We start from the raw sequence: 18,312 nt of genomic DNA, 5'->3' as shown, positions 1-18,312 counted from the left end.
CCCCTCTCCTTCCCCCTCTCCTTCCCCCTCTCCTTCCCCCTCTCCTTCCCCCTCTCCTTCCCCCTCTCCTTCCCCCTCTCCTTCCCCCTCTCCTTCCCCCTCTCCTTCCCCCTCTCCTTCCCCCTCTCCTTCCCCCTCTCCTTCCCCCTCTCCTTCCCCCTCTCCTTCCCCCTCTCCTTCCCCCTCTCCTTCCCCCTCTCCTTCCCCCTCTCCTTCCCCCTCTCCTTCCCCTCTCCTTCCCCCTCTCCTTCCCCCTCTCCTTCCCCCTCTCCTTCCCCCTCTCCTTCCCCCTCTCCTTCCCCCTCTCCTTCCCCCTCTCCTTCCCCCTCTCCTTCCCCCTCTCCTTCCCCCTCTCCTTCCCCCTCTCCTTCCCCCTCTCCTTCCCCCTCTCCTTCCCCCTCTCCTTCCCCCTCTCCTTCCCCCTCTCCTTCCCCCTCTCCTTCCCCCTCTCCTTCCCCCTCTCCTTCCCCCTCTCCTTCCCCCTCTCCTTCCCCCTCTCCTTCCCCCTCTCCTTCCCCCTCTCCTTCCCCCTCTCCTTCCCCCTCTCCTTCCCCCTCTCCTTTTTTCCTCCAAGAACTTTGGTATCTGAAAATGAATACAAGTCTCCACTTTCTCATGACTGCACTTCTGATTTTCTAGAGAAACAACTTTTTTTTTATAGTCTTCTTCACTAATGTACTAGTTCTCCGAGCTTCCAGATGGACACGCAGTCCATCATTACAATTTCAGGCTCGCTGTGCATCTGTCCACCAGCCTCTTTCATATCTGAACCTATTGGAAAGTGTTTTATATAATCAGGGGGTTAAATACAATTAACCATGTAACTTAAATTTACCATGTGAATAATAAATTTTTCTAGAAGAGTTTTGTAATCATGACTGTTCAGAGGCTCTTCAGGAGGTTTTGAGAGAGGCGAAATACCTTTTTTTTTTTTTTTTTTTTTTTTTTTTTTTTTTTTGCTACACAAGTCAATATGAGAGATCATTTTGCTATATTCAAAACTGTATTAAATTCTAGACTTCTCCTGTTGGACTATGTGATTATTGGAAGAAGATGGGTTGTCTCATCCAAAGGCTTTGAATTTCCCACAGAAACAAAATAATCAGGCTTCTAAAAGACCTAAGAGATTTGTTGGTAGCAGTTAAAGGAGGCCTAATTGGGGCACCACATCATGGTCTGCAGTTTAGATATCACTTTTGTATTGTATCCAATGGTGTTCAGTTTTGTTTTCCCTGATGAGCTAGGTTACATGAGGAGAGAAACTCAGGCCACATCCATTGCTTCCAGCAAAGCCAGTTTTGAAGTTCATACACATCACACCTGCACCTCCTGATAGAGTTTTTTCATAAGTCTTCTGACTTTTTAGGGAAAATTAAAGGTCATGTGCTGCAGTTGCATAATATTCTCTTTCCAGAAGAGTCTTTCCATAAATCATCTATATGCTTTTCTCTTGGTCATATACCAAAGATTCAGGCTGTTTTCTCTTGCTCATGGCTGGGAAGGATTAAGATTGCAATGGCATTTCTTATACTTTACACCAACTATCTATTTTGTTAGAGTACATTGACTAAAATCAAAGTTGTTATTTAAGGCTTGTCTCAAGGGGATTGCTGCTTCCAAAATCTAAAGAGCAGCTGATTGAAGTCTGTTTCATGCACTGACTAATCACCACTTGTCATCACAAGTTTTCAATCAAATGCTCTATTCGGTGGGTTTTGTTTAAATAGCAATTTCAGGCATCTACTTTCTGAGTAACTGTTGCAGTAAATTTGTTTGGGCTAGGATGTTTTTCAATGAGACCTAGTGTCTAGTGTCCATATTTTTGTTCTTCATTGTTGTACAGCTGTTACCTGTCATGAAATTTCTTGAAGTTTGGACTTGTTTAGACTAAATACATCTCTGAGTTAAATAGAAAATAGACAAGTGCATGGTTAAATGATAGAGTAACTGAACAATTGATGGTGGCCAGAATAAAAATCAAATTCCAGACAAGTTTATTGATATCTCTTTGTTCAGAAACAGGAAATCTTACAGATAGTTCTTATTAAGAATGCCTTCTTCTATGAGTTTTCTGAGTATTATATGTACTCTCAGATTTTTCAGGAGTAATGTCTTGGGAATTGAGTGTTCTGTAGCATATGGGTAATGACACCAACTTACATGGAAATTGAGTTTGGAGGGTTTGGTGGTGGTGGTTTTGCTTATATGTTTTGTTGTTGGTTTTAGTGTGCTTTGTTTGTTTTATTGGGCGGTTAGTTTTAGTAAAGCTAGACTTGGTTGTGATCACAGGTTTTAATTCATAATGTTCATAACGGTAATCTCAAAGAGAAAAGGGGAGCCCTATGAACTTACCTTCTAATGATTAAAGAGCATCAGCTATCCAAACCAGGATCAGGGTTAACTTCAATATTTTAACTGTTTTAGCTCTTACTTGAGCAGATGCAGATTCTTTTTAAAGAAAGCTTTGTAGTTAGTGAAACAGAAGCACATAGATCTTGATGACAGTTCCTAAATAAGAGATCTGAATCATGCATCTCTGTCCATTTCTGTGGATGATAAATACATTAAACTGTGATAGATGGTATGTATAGGATACTGCTTGTATAGAACTGAATAGCTTGCACATCACAAAATACATCTGGCATAGGTTCCCACTGGATCCATAGGTACTATAAAATGGTTGTATGGGGAAGAAAATATGAATGCTGATTGAGAAGGTCCCTATTGATGATATATTTAAGTAGCAAATGGATATTTAAGCTAAAATGAAGTATGTTAAATATAAGAATTATTCAATAGTTCTATGTAGCTACTGTTTACACTGGAGTTTTGCATGGGATAATGGTTAAAAGACTCCTAAGCAGACTGAAAATATGTTCTTTCCTCACTGTTGTCACTTCACAGGACACATGAAAGAAAATTTGCTAATTCTGATTTTAATTACTTTACAATATGTAGCTAAATTTTCTTTCAAAACTCACTAATGCCCAAGACCCTAAAGACAGATTTAAGACAGCAGAAATAGAGTGGGCTGGTGAAAGCCCTACCTGGAGTACAGAAAAAGCTTTCCATCACTTATCTGTAGGAGGTAACCAGACCACCGTTGTCACATAGAAGCAGTTCAGTGTTTATCTGATGAACCACTTCTAATGCCAAGTAGGTTTTACTGTGCTTTGTGGCCCTTGCCAGCCCTATCTAAATACTGCTGTCATTAAGTGTTGCCTTTTCTTCTGTTTTGTAAATGAAAATATGTGAATTGATCTGTATGTGTTTTGAGCTCCAGGATAAAAGCAGTCCTTTTGAATAGTGATATTGAGGGTCTGATAATATTTTGTGCTTTGCTAATAGCTTGTGCTGTGTCTTGTTTTATTAATAATTTATGAAGCACGAAATTCTTCTTTCAAATAACTGAAATAAGTTCAAGAGGGTAATTTGGTGTAGTGGTGAAGACAGAGATTCTATACTGGCACTGCAGTGTATCAACTGTTCTTGAGGGTCATCTGAAAAGTAGTTTGTTCCCTACTGATCAGTTGTAATCATTTCATGCTTTCTTTATAAATCCCTGTAGGCATTAAATTTATAATATTCTATTTTCTGTTCCCAAAATCACTGCACTGATGCACAGAATCATAGCCCTAAGATAATGATTCAAGTAACATAAAATTAGTGCAATATAATCAGAATATATAAATCAGCAATTCATTAAAGGTAATATCCCACATTACACTTCTGCTCTCTCAGAGGTTAGGGCTGGCAGTGGAAACACAGCAGGTGCTGGAATGGAAAATGTGGATGCCTCTGCCTATATGCCTCTCTCTAATTTCAAAAGTTTAGGAGCATCTGAGAACTGGTATGTGTCTCAGATATGTCAGTGCTGTGGTTGGCACTTTTAATCTACTTTATATCATGCAAGTTCTCCCTAGTTTTGAGACTGGTGATGTGTGTGACTACTGATTATATTGAAATAGTATCTCAGGATAGTCGGAGGTCTGTTGTATTTCAGTGGACGCTGTGCAGATTTCATTTAACAAAGTAAAAACAACATTTTAGAGGTTTTGATAAGCCCAGCATTTCTTTTTTTTTTCCTGGTAAAATGCATTGTTCTGGGCTCTCAGGCAAATGCATACTCTCCACTAGCCACAAATTTTAAAATTTTGTTTCTGGGAGAAATAAATTCATTCTGCAACTATGAGTAATCAAGGTTTGGGGAAACCTTCTGTTATTAAGGTATTTTGATGCTGCATCTTTTTGAAATAGGCAAAAAAGACAAGAAACGTGAGCAACTATAACCTGAATACAATCCATGTGAGTGAACATTTAAATCAGTTATTAACCAGCAACATGCCACAGCAGCAACTGACAAACTGACTATTTGATTAAAAGAAGAAAAGTCAAAGCCTATTACTGAAGCTAGAAATGTCTGACAACTTCAGTTCCTCTCCAGGCACAATTCACTCAATGCAAAGTGCAGATGGTCTGTCTGCCTGCTCAGGAGAGTTAGAATCAATGAAAATCAGGAAATATGTTGCTGGCTAGGTCTGTGTAAATGGCTTTGGGACATTACTTTGAGTAAAGCTGCTGGCCACAGCTGCAGGTGTTCTGTCTATCACAGCTCTAGTAAATGCTGTTTCCTTTTTATTCTAAAAAATAAATTTAAAAAAAACAACATAATTTTAAATGAAAAGCATGTATATGGTAAACCCCAATATCAAATTTTATTAGTTAGAAATAACTGACTTCAGCTGAAAAGTGGCCTGGATTTTTGGAACTTTCCTTCCTTATATTTCTTTTATTTCATGCTGACGTTATGCATGAAGCAGAAACTGAAATCAAGCAGATTATTTATATTTATCTAGAATTTTTTTTATATTGATGTCGTAGAATGGAAATGTAGTAGGATTGTTAATGAGTAGGGTTGGAAGATATCTTATTTGCACAGTAAAGTAACAGGCTTTGTTCAGACTTGGAAACTGATCTCTCTTCAACTATGTGTTTGGAGTAAAAGCAGCAGCAGCAGATCTAACCCTCTCCAGATGATGACAATGAGCTGCTCTGCCCCAAGAGGTCACCATTTCATAATGCCCTTGAAAACCAAAATTGAAAAATACAATTTTGCGTTTAGTTTGCTGTTGGGTTATTTGTTTATTTGTTTTTTTTTTTCTCCTTATATTTATGAATGTAAATGCACGTTTTTACTGGGTCAGCAGCATGACAACTGCACAAAGAAATCTCTTGCCTCATCAGGAGATAGTCTTTGTCATATGATTAATTCACATGACTATTCTTATAACTGCAATAAACCAAAGTGTGTTACAGTCTTTCTTTTATGTTTTTATACTCTTGAATTCTATGATTTATATCTGCTCTAGACCACGTTGCAGTCCAAAGTCTAAAGTTTTTAAATGGCTGTGACCTTTGAAAGAAGAGACAACCTTATAAATTTGTTGTTGTAATGTTTTAGAGTAGTGTAGAAGTAAAACACTAGATAGAGAGAGAGAGGCTCTAGTATGCTTTTAGAATATTTTTATTTTAAAAAAGGGCATTTCAATGTTTTTCAATACAGGTGGGTAGGACTACTTTTACTGCGGGACAAACTGAGATGGTATATGTATACTCTTTTTATTTTATTTTATTTTTATTTTTCTCCATAAGCAGTGAAAGCCTTGAAGCAGTGATGTCTAGCAAATCCTTTTTGTTTCTTGATGTGTTTTGGAATTGAAAGAACTTCATAAATCTTTAGCTGTGTATGTTCACTACAGGACAATTGAAATATTGTTCTTTCTGCACTGAAGTGCAAGGGAAACATTGTGGCACCTCTCCCATGTCCCCAAAACAATGTGTGTCTTCATGGAGCAAGCAGACATTCTGTGGGTGGGTTGTTGTGTTTTTTTGGTTTGGTGTTTTTTTTTTTTCTGTTTTGTATCTTGGTGTGTCGTGGTGGTTTGTTGTTTGTTGTTTTGGTTTTTTCCCATTTAATTCAAGATGTGGGGGAAAACTGTACCTAGCATTTATGACAACATAGGAGGGTTCCAATTTCTCTTGGTATTTGTGAAGTGGTAAGATCATTAGTTGTAAAGGTGAAATGTTAGTTTCCATTCTTTTGGTAGTCTCAGTGATGTGGGCTATTTAATGATAAAATTGGAATTAGAAAGATGTACAATTTATCGTGCAGAAGCTGCTGGTAACAGAACCTTAGTTTTCATTCAGGTCTTTTATATGATCTGCTTGCTTTTCTTCATATACATCTTGTCCTTCATTTAACTATGTATGCTTCATTTAATTGCTATTTAGATTTGGGATCCAACTGAGGATATTGAGTACAAACCTTTAATTAAAAACCAAACAAAACCTACCTTAAAATCTGTCTCTGTGGCATATGGGGAATTTCTTACGTATCAGACTACTCAGACTTAGACTGGTACTCATAGGAAAAAAAAGTAACAACGTTTGCATTTCTTAAACACCTTTTGTTTTTTAGAGAAGGGAATCAGCTGACAGGGTCATATGCTGCCATTTAAAATTAGACTGACTAAAAGAAATTGATCTTTGCAGCCCTGACTAATACATAATTTCACTCTTCTGCAGTAGCTAAGTGAGATTACAGCCCTTTCTATTTTGAGGTTTCTTAAGTATTTAAAGCCTTTGATGTTTTCAAAATCCAGTCATGTTACTGCAATGCTTAAAAAGAAAGTCTGCATTTTGTTTAACACCTCGGATTTTTATTTTTCCAAAATGAGCTCCATTTTTAATAGTCATTTTGTCTTTGGATTTAGAAACGTGTTTTATTCATGTTCAAAGCATCTACTAATAAGATTACTAAGGGTGACTTTGAGCAATGACCCTTTGTCAGCACATGAACTAATTTAGAAATTTGGTTCATACTGTTTCTAAATGTTCCTTTCCTGTACACTTCTAAAATAAATGTATTCTAAAAGTTCTAGTAAATACAACCGTAATTAAGTTCAAAACTTAATTGGGGGGGGGGGGTGTGTGTTAGGAAGAAGAAAGTGCTATTTGTATTTAATGAAAAATGAGAGTATTTAAATCTACTTTTTTGTGGTAGCCATCTTAACCATCTAAAATAAACCCAGAGATATGAGACTAGAACAGTAATTTTCTTTGCCAATTTAATTCCATCTTTTCATATAATAGTGTGAAGTGGATAGATATACTGAAAAACTTCTGTAGGAGATCTTAGGTGGATGGTAGATTTTATTGTAATCTTGGAGCCTGTAAAAACATCAAAAAAAAGCTGTCTAATTTTTTTTAAAGATAGAATGAAATAAAATGCTTTTAAAGGTAGCTTAACGTTTGGTAAGTGTAAGTAGTCTTTCCATTTTCATATGAAATCAATATATGTGACTACCCAAAGACTTCTGACTTGCTTTGCAGTATGTGAAGAGAAAGTCTTTCTCTTGTCTTAGTTCTTTCAGCCAACATCAGTGTTATAAAACTGAAGGCACATGACCCTTAGAATATGATTTCTATATCTGATTTTTGAGAATTATGGATTAGAGATCAACGGCATAGAAAATCAATAGATGATATGCAGGCTTCTGACGTATTCAAGTACTCTTTGATTTTACATACAATTCATCATTACAGATTTTTTTTCCTTTTTTAAAAAGTAGCCCTAATGCTAACAGCCAGAAATAGGTTAATCCTCCCTGTTGGTTATATAACATTGGAATGGCAAAATGCTGGCTTTGTACCAGAATATGAAGCCCATAGTTGATGTATTTGCACAGCAATTTATATATTGCTTTGCTCAAATGCATAGAACTTAACTTATAAATTGCTTTTTGTATTCAAAAGTTGAGCACAAAATTATAAACTTCAGTTAATACAAAGACATCAACCTAATTCACAATTAACTGAAATTTCTAAAGAAAAACATGACTGAATTAAATCCACTCTGGACTTCATTAAATGAGCACAGTGTAGCTACTTCATTAGCACCTTTCTGAAATATTCCTGTATCATTAAACAACTAGAGACTGTTCACACAAGCATAGGACTCATACAATTAATCACTTTCATACATAAAGGAGTGTTAAGAATTCTAGTATACCAAACTTCTTTCCTAGTACTCCTATGGGTTACAAAATACAACCAATGATTTCATTTCACTCCACCAAACATTGTGCCTAATGGTGGGGGTGTACAAGGAAGGTCTTCAGAGAAGAGCCTCCACCACCTCCCTGGGCAACCTGTTCCAGTGCTTCACCACCCTCACAGTAAACAATTTCTTCGTAATGCCCAATCTGAATCTACATTTCTTTAGTTAATAGTGTCGCCCGTGGTCCTAGTGCTACATGCCTAGGTAAGTAGTCTCCTGCAAGTACTGGAAGGCTGCTGTAAGATCTCCCCAGAGCCTTCTCTTCTCCAGGCTGAACCACCCCAACTTTCTCAGCTTGTCTTCATAGGAGAGGTGCTTCATCCCTCTTGCCATTTTTGTGATTGTCCTCTGGACCCACTCCATGAAGTCCATGTCCTTCTGTGGAGTGCCACAGAGCTGGACACATTACTGCAGGTGAGGTGCCACCAGAGCAGAGTGACAGAATCAACTCTTGATCTGCTGGACGTGCTTCTTTTGATTTATGGATTGTCTAGACCAGCAAAAATGCTTATTCCAGACTATGGCAACATTATATGGTAGTTTCAAGCGTATTTTGCATTTTAAGGAACAACTTTGTTTCAAGCTACATTTTCAAGTTTGTTCTCAGCAAGGTTAAATGAAATGAGACCAACTGGACTAAATTATCCTTTCATAGGGAATTGTGTCACTGTTTAGATGTCAGAATGGGATATATACAAAGGAACTTAGTTCTTGTACTGTTTTCCATAAAATAAGGAATCCTTGAGCTTGAGGAGTTCCTAGGCTGTGCTTCAGAATCTAGGGAAATTCATCTTCTCTTTGTCTTTTTGCCCAGATTTCTGCTAGGCAATTAAGCCGCAATAAACATTTCCCAATTTCCATTTTGATTTTATGCTAAAGAAATTTCCAATATTTTGCCGGTTGAAGATTTTGAAAACCTGAAATAGACAATATTGTAATTTTTAGAGTTCAAATCTTATGGGCTGGTCAGAAGATCAATCCTAAATGTTTTAATCTATTTAAATATATTGTAAACATTTTTTTTAATGCATAAATGTGCATATTTGAATTTCATAGTACCAGTAGAATGATCTGCACTGCATCTTCTGTGAATTTTTCTCACAAGTTATTTATATAAAAAATAAGGCAAGGATTGTGCTGAACTATAAAAGTGTGGGCTTTGGAGGTGTAGTTGCCATGGTAGCCTTTTCCAAGAATCTGGTTTTCTCACTGGGGTACTTTATAAGACTGAAAGAGCTGCTAAGCTAAAGATACTTTAATTTGTATATAGGTTTTCCTCTGACTATTGCATATAATCAGAAGGAATGGTATGGAGTGAGGAAGATACAAAAAGTGCATGAATGGAAAATAAAGCTAAAAGTGATAGTGACTGCAAGCTCATTTTTATTTTTGTACTCAGTTAATGTCATTATTTTTGTAAAGTCTGAACCTGAAACATTGAAGTGTGCTTGTATCTTTAGGGGATTGTTTTAACAGCGTTACATCTACTAGGGAGGAAACCTTTTCGGTTTTTTTTTACTGAAGAAGTTTTTATTGGGACCCGTTTGGTACCTTTAATCTACTCTAACTCTAGGTATGCAAGTTTCTTGTTTGCTAGCAAGATTGATTACCAAACTATTTTGTTTTCTTGGAAAAGTAACTATTTCTAGATGTGTTCTAGGACATAATTGTTAAACGTTTTTTCACCTCAAAACAAACAGCTGCACAGAATTTTTAATACTCTTTGTGAAATCGTACAGGGCTAGAGATAGCAGAGGAAGAGGTCATTTGGTAGATAGTAACCATACAAAGGAAAATACTTCTTTAGTGTCTATCTTCCATTTTTTTTAATCTATCAGTGTTTGCATAAAAAGGGCATGCCAAATAGTATTCACTCAATACTCAGCACAAAATTAGGATAAATCACTGCTGTGTATCAATGGCAAATAGACTATGGAAGGCTATATCAAAGGCTGTCATCATTTAAATGTGGTGTCTTGTTGCATGGGCTTTTAGTTTGTGTCAAGAGTCTTAGTTGGACAACGTCTAGCAGTCCCTGCTTAAACTCCAGCTGCTTCTAATTGCTGCAGATTTCCCAGAAAGAGGTAGCCTGTAAGACAGAGAAGGCCAAATTATGAAGGTCAAAGCGAATGTGCTCACATTCTGTGAGAAAACTCTATACTGATTATGGAGCAAAGAGCAGTGCATGCTCAATAGAAAGTTCTCTTAACCAGGCAGCTGTATTCGGGTCTAGTGGCCATTCTTTAGATGGCTTTGCTTAATGTACAGGGTGCTGTATTCGTTTCACTTCTGAGGTAGGAAAAGCATGGACTGCTTGGGTCAAATCTACATTCAAATTTAACAGCATTATGTAAAACCAAAGAGAGCTTTCCTGGCAACTGCAATCAGAAGATTTTACTGTCTGATTTAAAGTCCTAAAATTCTGAATAATTTGGAACCATTTTTACTGGACTTTCTTCTTTCTTTTTTTTCTTTGGAACTGCTTTATAGAAATATAAATAACAGCAGGCCTTTGGCACATAATAAAACACAACACATTCTCTTTTTACTCATGCTTATTTTTATTTAGGTGAGCTTTATTTTTTTTTTTCACAGTTAAGTATGTCATCATAGAAGTCTATTTATCTGTTTACTTGTCCACATTTTAGATCCTGTTGTATACAGTAACCAGAAACTCAGTGCCTCGTTTGTGGGATGATAATCACTGATACCAGCAGATACCACTGATAAGTAGCTCTTCATGTAGTTACTGGATAATATGAACCCCTTTTCACCAGCCTATACTCTCATTGCTCAAAATCATTAATTAATCAACCAACCATATGCAGTGCAGTTGTGCTGCAGTACTGCATGAGGGTATTTGGTGAATTTAATTAATGAAAACAAACTAACAGCTTTAATTATTTGTAGTTTGTATACCAACAAAAACAAAAACACACTTTATAAATTAATCTGTTCTTTTTCTTTCTTTCCAAGGTTATGCCTTTCTGCTGTTCCAGGAAGAAAGCTCTGTACAAGCTCTAATAGATGCCTGTCTGGAAGAAGATGGGAAACTTTACCTGTGTGTGTCAAGTCCTACAATCAAGGATAAACCAGTAAGCAGCTTTTGCCATGGTTGCTAACCCATTTGCTGTTTTCAGATAATAAATAAATAAATACTTAGAGTTAATTGACTTGTCTATTTCCCATTGCTGTCCGTGATGTTACACTGAGTTGACTTTCTGTATCAGCATAACGTGGTTTTAACATTTGCTTCTTTATGATAAAGTCCATATTCAACTAACTTTAATATTTGGTACTTCTGGTACTCCTTTTTACAGGAGTAAGTGCCCTTTTACAGTGTTGGCTGTCAAACAATCGGATTATAGTTTTTCCCTCTCTATTATTTGACAGAAAACTTAGCCTCCCCAAATTAAAATCCAGATCACTTCTGCATCTCCTGTACTTCTTTAGACTTCTTAATTATTAGGTTTTTTCTGCATTCAGTAGCTAGTCAATTTATAATTTAAGTCTGATTTACCTTATATAAACTGCATACAAACAAGTAATGCAGACAGCTATAGCAGAATACAAGACATACAGTAACCTGTTTATAATTGTTCACATCTCTGCATTCTTTAATGCTCATTTTTTTGTGGCTGTGGATATGTGCAGATTAGATGAAAACTACAGAAAAGTATGATTAAAAGTGTGCTGCCCTGAAAAAATACTATTAAAAAGCTTGCAGAGATAAATGAACAATCCAATGTCACAGCACAGTGAATGTGCTTTATGTGATTTCTAGGATGAAAAAAATGGGTGGATGAACAGCTTTATTCAAATAACTTCTGAGCAGGCTTTTTTCTGAGTAATCTACAAACTTCTTATCATCTCTGAGGCCTGCTTCTTAACAGAAGTGAGCATTCACACATAAAATCTCTTTTGTATCAAAGCACAGACATTACTTTTATCTCCACGCTATCAGTGCTTTGAAATTCGTGGACCAGTGTATGTCATTTCAGGAAAGCCCAAACTGAAACAGTAAATGCACATACATGATAAAATGTTCTAAAAGGCCTTTCATAGATTTCTCACTATAAAAGCGATTAGGGGCAGGGAATTGATGAGGTAGAAGTTTGCACGATGAAATTTAACTCAAGCCTGGCCTCTAGAGGTGGTAGATGAACTGTCCAACTTCTTTCAAAGGCTTAGCTAGCTATGTTCTCAAATAGTTTTGGTGCTTATACCACAAATTTACCATTTTTGCTAAGTTAAAAAAAATTATATTTTTAATTAGAGAAAGGTTTGACAGTTGTTTTTTAATTTTGAGTTGTCAAATTCCTCTACTGAGATCAATCTTTAATACAGGTGCAAATTCGACCTTGGAACCTAAGTGACAGTGACTTCGTGATGGATGGGTCTCAGCCTTTGGATCCAAGAAAAACTATCTTTGTTGGAGGAGTTCCACGGCCTCTCCGAGCTGGTGAGTAGACAAAAAATGTAGGCCATGTAGCAGAGGGTTTCAGATTATGCAGAAAAGATGAGAAAATATATATACTACATGTACAAGAACAGAACATTTTCAAAAATTCATAGCTCGCTTTCTAAGTCTGTGAGCATTGTCCTGTCTGCAAAATACAAACCATGAACATATTTGGCCTTCTAAATAGGTTACTGATTGGGATTGCCAGAAGAAACAGTTTTCCCCACATTTGTGGAATATCCTACGATTTATCTGATTTTTTTTTTTTTTTTAATAATGTATGCCATCTTAATTCTTATTTACTTGCGGAGGTCCAGATTCATTCCCTTTTCATTTGATTAGAAGACAAACTTTGTCCAGCCCCTTTCCAAAATAAATCCAATTGCAGCTCTTTCCTTTTTTTTCAACCCTAACCCTGATTTTTCCAGTGGTCAAGGCCTCTCAGCCATTGTCCAGAAGAAAAATTTCTCCCATCACAGCTGTCTTGGTGGCCCCACTGTATGCTGAAGACCACCTTCCAGGCCCAGTCGTGATGTTGCTCTTTTTGTCAATCCCTTTTCTTGACCCTTAACTCCTGTTCTTTGCTTTTATTTGCAGAGCCATAGACAAGACTCTTTAGCCTTTGAACAGATGAAAGATTTATCCCAGCCCAGATCTCCTGACAGACCCCCACTTTATTTGAAAGCCCATTTTCAGCACTCTTCCCAGCTGTAGCTTGGCACTGTTTGGTTTTTTTTGGTTTTTTTTTTTTTTTTCCCCTAAGCCTGTTATTTTTGGTGAGCCAATGACAAGGTCATGAAAACAGTTGAAACGTTTCTCTTGGATAGGTCTTCTGGCAGCTTGCACTTCCGTTTAGTAGTTCCACTTCATCCTCACTCCAAGTCAGCTGCATGGTTTCTCTTTTTCATCCTCTTAACTCTAATGCTAATGTTCCAGGGCTGTAGTAGACAAAGCTCCTCAGTCACTGTCTGTAAGAAAGACTTCTGGATCTGGTTTCCTGGTAGCCCTTACTTTCCTTTGGCAGCCACTTTCCAGCCCACTAGAACTTTAGGTCCTCACTTTACCTTTCTCCTAATCCTAACTCTTTTCAGAAGCTGTACACAAGGTCCCACAGCCATTGCTGACATCTCCCAGCCCATGTTTCTTGCCATCTTTCACTTCCCTCACCATCTTATCATAAGGCATGATTTTAAGACAGTAATTATGTAAATAGTAAGAATTAAACATTACCTCATTTCTAATTATAGCCTTTATAAAACTTTGTGGCATTGGGCCTGTTAGAGATCACACTTGAAATGCATTGCATTTGAAAACCAGGGCATTTGAATTTATCTCCAAAGCAGACGAATAGTTTGAAGTTTTTCTTGTTTGCAGCTTTAAAGATCTGATAGAGAAGTTTTCCCCAAAATATCTGAACACTGCATAGTTTCCTTACTAATGTCTTTTCAACATTAGTACTTAAGGCAAAACATCAGGTTCTAAAGACAGGAATGTCTTTAACTGATTTTATATGTAAACTAGCATTAACAATCTTGACTGGAGCAGGGATGAGATCCTGAATACCTAATCCCAAATACCACAGATTTAATTTACAATATGATAAATTCTAAGCCAGTCGATCTGATATTTCAACAATGTAACTCTGCATTTTTTTTTTTTCACCCTTCAGTTGTGACGAGTTTCTTTTTACAGAATCTGATTTTTTGCCTTTATATTTTACTGTACTTCATGTAGGGTTGATTCAGTCTGTGAAAACCAATTTGGATTTGCTGGTTTAGACCTTGTACAAGTACACAGAGGCAAATAGTGCTGCTTTTTTTTTTTTTCTCATATTGCAACAAATCCAACACAACACTATCGTTTATCTTAAACTTCTAATATTTAACAATTTACTTCTTGCAGTTGAATTGGCAATGATTATGGACCGTTTATATGGAGGTGTCTGCTATGCTGGCATTGATACAGACCCAGAGCTGAAATATCCAAAAGGTGCTGGCAGGGTGGCTTTCTCCAATCAGCAGAGCTATATTGCTGCTATCAGTGCTCGCTTTGTCCAGCTCCAACATAATGACATTGATAAACGGGTAAGTAAAACAGCATGAAACAGAATGGTTGTTACTCACAAAACTGCACCAAAATGAAAAACATCCTTATTTTAATATTATGTTGGAGAATGTTGTAACAGCTGTCCTTCGGATGACATGTGTTAATTATTTCAAAGCTTTTTTTTTTTTTAAGCAGCTAAAGCAGTATGGGGAAAAAAAAAAATCAATCATAAACATCTTAAATGACTGTTTAGCACTAAACCCAGAAAATCATTGGCTGTAAGATCATTTTTTCTTGTTTTTGCTCTGAATTCTGAAGGTCAAACACTGTAGAATTTCCCAGCTTCTTTCTCCTCCTTTAGATGTTTGCTTATTGTGCATCAACTGCTTTTAGTTGGTGACTACTTATATAGCCTCTGGCGCTTCAGCTATTATTAGGCAAAATTTTCTTTCAGCAATGTACGTCTAGACTTGAGGTTCCTAAAACACATTTTTGTCCTAACAGGCAATGCTGACCTTAAAAATCTCGATAATTATTTAACCAAACCGAAATGGCAATAGATGCTTAATGGACAAAAGGGATAGTTTGTTCAGTCCTTGTCAAATCCTGGTTTCTAAAGGGCTTGTCAAGTATAGAGTGAAGTGATGGTATTTACAGAAATCTTTAGCCGAAGACATTGAAAGAAAACATTACTTAATTTCCAGATATTTTTTTCCTTGCTTTAGACCTTCTGTCTTCACCTCTTGATTACATGTACAAATAACAGCTGTGTTTTTGAGGACTTGGCATTTAGAATGATTCAAAAGAACGTATAGCATGCACTGCAGCTGTGTATTTTCACAGTAGGAATGGCCTGTATTCTACTTAATCTAATCCAAATTATTTCTTTAGAAGTCATCTTGACAGATATTAGGTGTGTCTGTTCTGTGCAGAATACATACAAAAACACACAGCTGTGAAGCACAAAGTATATTTACTTTTTCTTAAAAAATCTAAACTGAACTTTTTTGTCAAATTAGATGAAGTAATGGAGATGTAAATCCTCAAACTATTTTTTGTGGTGCTGTTATAAATCATGATTCTAACAAGGCTGTTCCTAAATATTTCTTGTTCATTGAATTCTGAAAAGATGATGATTAATTTTGGAGTCTTAATCACAATGGTGAACCTTTTGAGATTTATATATCAGCTGTGCTTAAAACCTTGGGGTTTCTTCTAAGCTTTAGGATTGGAGTCACAAATAATGCTAGCTGGTAGTTTTTTCCATCAATCAGTACTTTTCCCAGTTGGTTGGTTGATAATTTAAGTTTACTTAATTATCTTTTATCTATTTTAAGAAGATGTTTATCTGTGAGTTTGAAAGAAGTATGAAGTCTCTTATTAGTCCTTAAATATTAGTTTTTAGATCTAATAGGTTGAAGTCTCTGGATTATACAGCATACAATCTGCACATTCTTTCACTAGTAACAAAAAACAAGCAAAGTATGGGGAAAAAACCCATCTATTTCAAACTTTCAGAATTCATGCTTTGGAAACGTTGAGTAGGTTGGAATCTAGAAATGTGCTGGACATTGGACCTGCTTTCTTCCAATTTAATTTGAGATGGTGCTGTTTTATTTTACACGATGCTTCTAATTCTAGCAGTAGGGCATCTGATATGCAGAATGGCAGTTACTGAGACTTGGTCCATGCACTACAACTAGTACAGTGTGAGGAATAAATAAATAAAGAGGCAATTCTAGCTGTTCCATAGGCAAGAAATATAATTCCCCATGTAAGTTTTACTTCGTTGAAATATGATCAAGATAAGCTGAAGTAAAATTCAGTACCAACCTTTTTTTGTATAACGTTTCTTATTTCTCAACTTATCTCGTTCTGTGTTTCTTCTATGCTGTACGTATTGAAGCATAGTTACTGGAGGCAAATTTTGCTCACAAGATACCAATTTTACCAGGCTAGCACTTGTGCACTTACAGCAAAATTACTTATAATCAAAACATAATTTTTTCCTCTTTTAGTGTACTTGACTGTACTTAAACTACTTAATAGACAATGTCATAGAGCTGTGAGAATTGCATATCCAAAAACTGATGATTTCCCCAGAATAAAGAAACACTCAAATGTGTAGGCTTGGTTCTTAAAACAGACACATGGAAGAGAACTGTTATGTTGTCAGCTTCTATGATAGTATTATTGCAAGTGCCCAGACACATCAGAATATTGCTGTATTTGGCACAAGTGCCAGTTCTAAGGTGTTTACAACTGAGCACAGGACAAAGGCTGTCCAGTCTATTTGTAATCGATCCAAAAGGCATATTTGGAACAACTATGAAATGTTCCTATTTAAGATTTAAATCTTACTGTTTCTAAAGCTACAGATGTTTAGGCAGTGATTTTTTTGCCAGCGTAACACAAAGTATTTAATACAAATGCATTTAGTCTTGTTTAATTTGGCTCTTCACTTATTAGTCTGGTCCTGCATTTTAGAGTTCACCAGGGGAAAAAAAATTAATCAAACAAAACATCAAACAAAGAAACAAAAATTTCTGGAAAAAAACCCTCTGAAACTCAACAGACCTCTGAATTTCAGAACTGTAATTTTGTTCTTTTTCTTCCTAAATGCTGCTTTCTGGCACCCTGCCCCCATAACAACTGTATTCCTGGAGGTTTCTTAGACAGCAGCAAAATCCTCAGAGATGCTATTTTTACTGTACTTCCATCTTAGCACTTTCACATACCTAACTTCTCCAAGGAACGTGGAATAGTTACCAAACCACTCACTTCTTTCTTGAGAGTTTTTGACAAGTGAAGTGCTTGGTATGAAAATTTAACTACCAGCCATTGTTGAAAACCTCTAATAGAGTCAAGAGAATTAGAATGTTGTACCTTCTGTTCATAGTTAGCAAAACTGTGCAATCTTCTAACAGTGATTTTTTTCTTCTTCCTGATGCAGGTGGAAGTGAAGCCATATGTGCTGGATGATCAGATGTGTGATGAATGCCAGGGCACTCGCTGTGGTGGAAAATTTGCTCCATTCTTTTGTGCCAACGTTACCTGTTTGCAGTATTACTGTGAATACTGCTGGGCAAGCATACACTCTCGTGCTGGGCGAGAGTTCCACAAACCACTGGTAAAGGAGGGAGGTGACCGGCCCCGCCACGTCCCGTTCCGCTGGAGCTGAACCCCAGGCCTCGCCCAGCAACAAGTACTGGAGTAAATAAAACCGAGTGAAAAGAGAGCGCTGCCTCAGGGCTTAGTGTTCTGGAAATCTGTGCATTCGTCCTCGACTTTACTGAAGATATGGGTCTCTATATTACTATTATTATTATTTACAGTCACATTACTGAACTCAGTGTCCAGTATAATACAAACCGGCAGAGTGTAACTGTACTGATTTTGCACTTTGATTCACACAAACATCTGCTTGGTACCTTAATTTCCTACACAAGACTTGTCACTAGTGACATGTAGACTGCCATTCTCATCAGCCTTCACTGGGTTGATGTGTATGTGATGAAGATTTTTTTTATTATAATTATTTTTATTTTTGAACTGGAGCATGCACTTATTTTCAGAAATTTAGACTTGCCCCTAGCAGATGACTTACCAAAGGTAATATTCACAAGTAGGTGGCAGATGTAGCAAAAACTTAAATGGATATTCAGCAATCATTAGTTTGGGTCAT

The 18,312-nt window shown here is 36.7% G+C and overlaps 1 protein-coding gene across 4 annotated transcripts in view; it reads left to right on the top strand.

Moving 5' to 3' along the window:
• Window positions 1-17,808, top strand: part of CPEB3 (cytoplasmic polyadenylation element binding protein 3) — a 79,403-nt gene extending 61,595 nt beyond the window's left edge. For all 4 annotated transcript variants that reach the window (XM_054382174.1, XM_054382177.1, XM_054382176.1 and 1 more), the window contains 4 exons: window positions 11,096-11,214; window positions 12,467-12,581; window positions 14,484-14,665; window positions 17,581-17,808. In XM_054382174.1, coding sequence (XP_054238149.1) covers window positions 11,096-11,214; window positions 12,467-12,581; window positions 14,484-14,665; window positions 17,581-17,808 — 644 coding nt within the window. The remainder of the gene's footprint in view (window positions 1-11,095; window positions 11,215-12,466; window positions 12,582-14,483; window positions 14,666-17,580) is intronic.
• Window positions 17,809-18,312: the final 504 nt, after the last annotated feature.

The sequence above is a fragment of the Indicator indicator genome, chromosome 7 (assembly GCF_027791375.1).
Source record: "Indicator indicator isolate 239-I01 chromosome 7, UM_Iind_1.1, whole genome shotgun sequence".
In the NCBI taxonomy this organism is placed as follows: domain Eukaryota; kingdom Metazoa; phylum Chordata; class Aves; order Piciformes; family Indicatoridae; genus Indicator; species Indicator indicator.
Note: the sequence above shows the minus strand (reverse complement) of the source record. Positions and strands in the feature narration are given on the sequence as shown.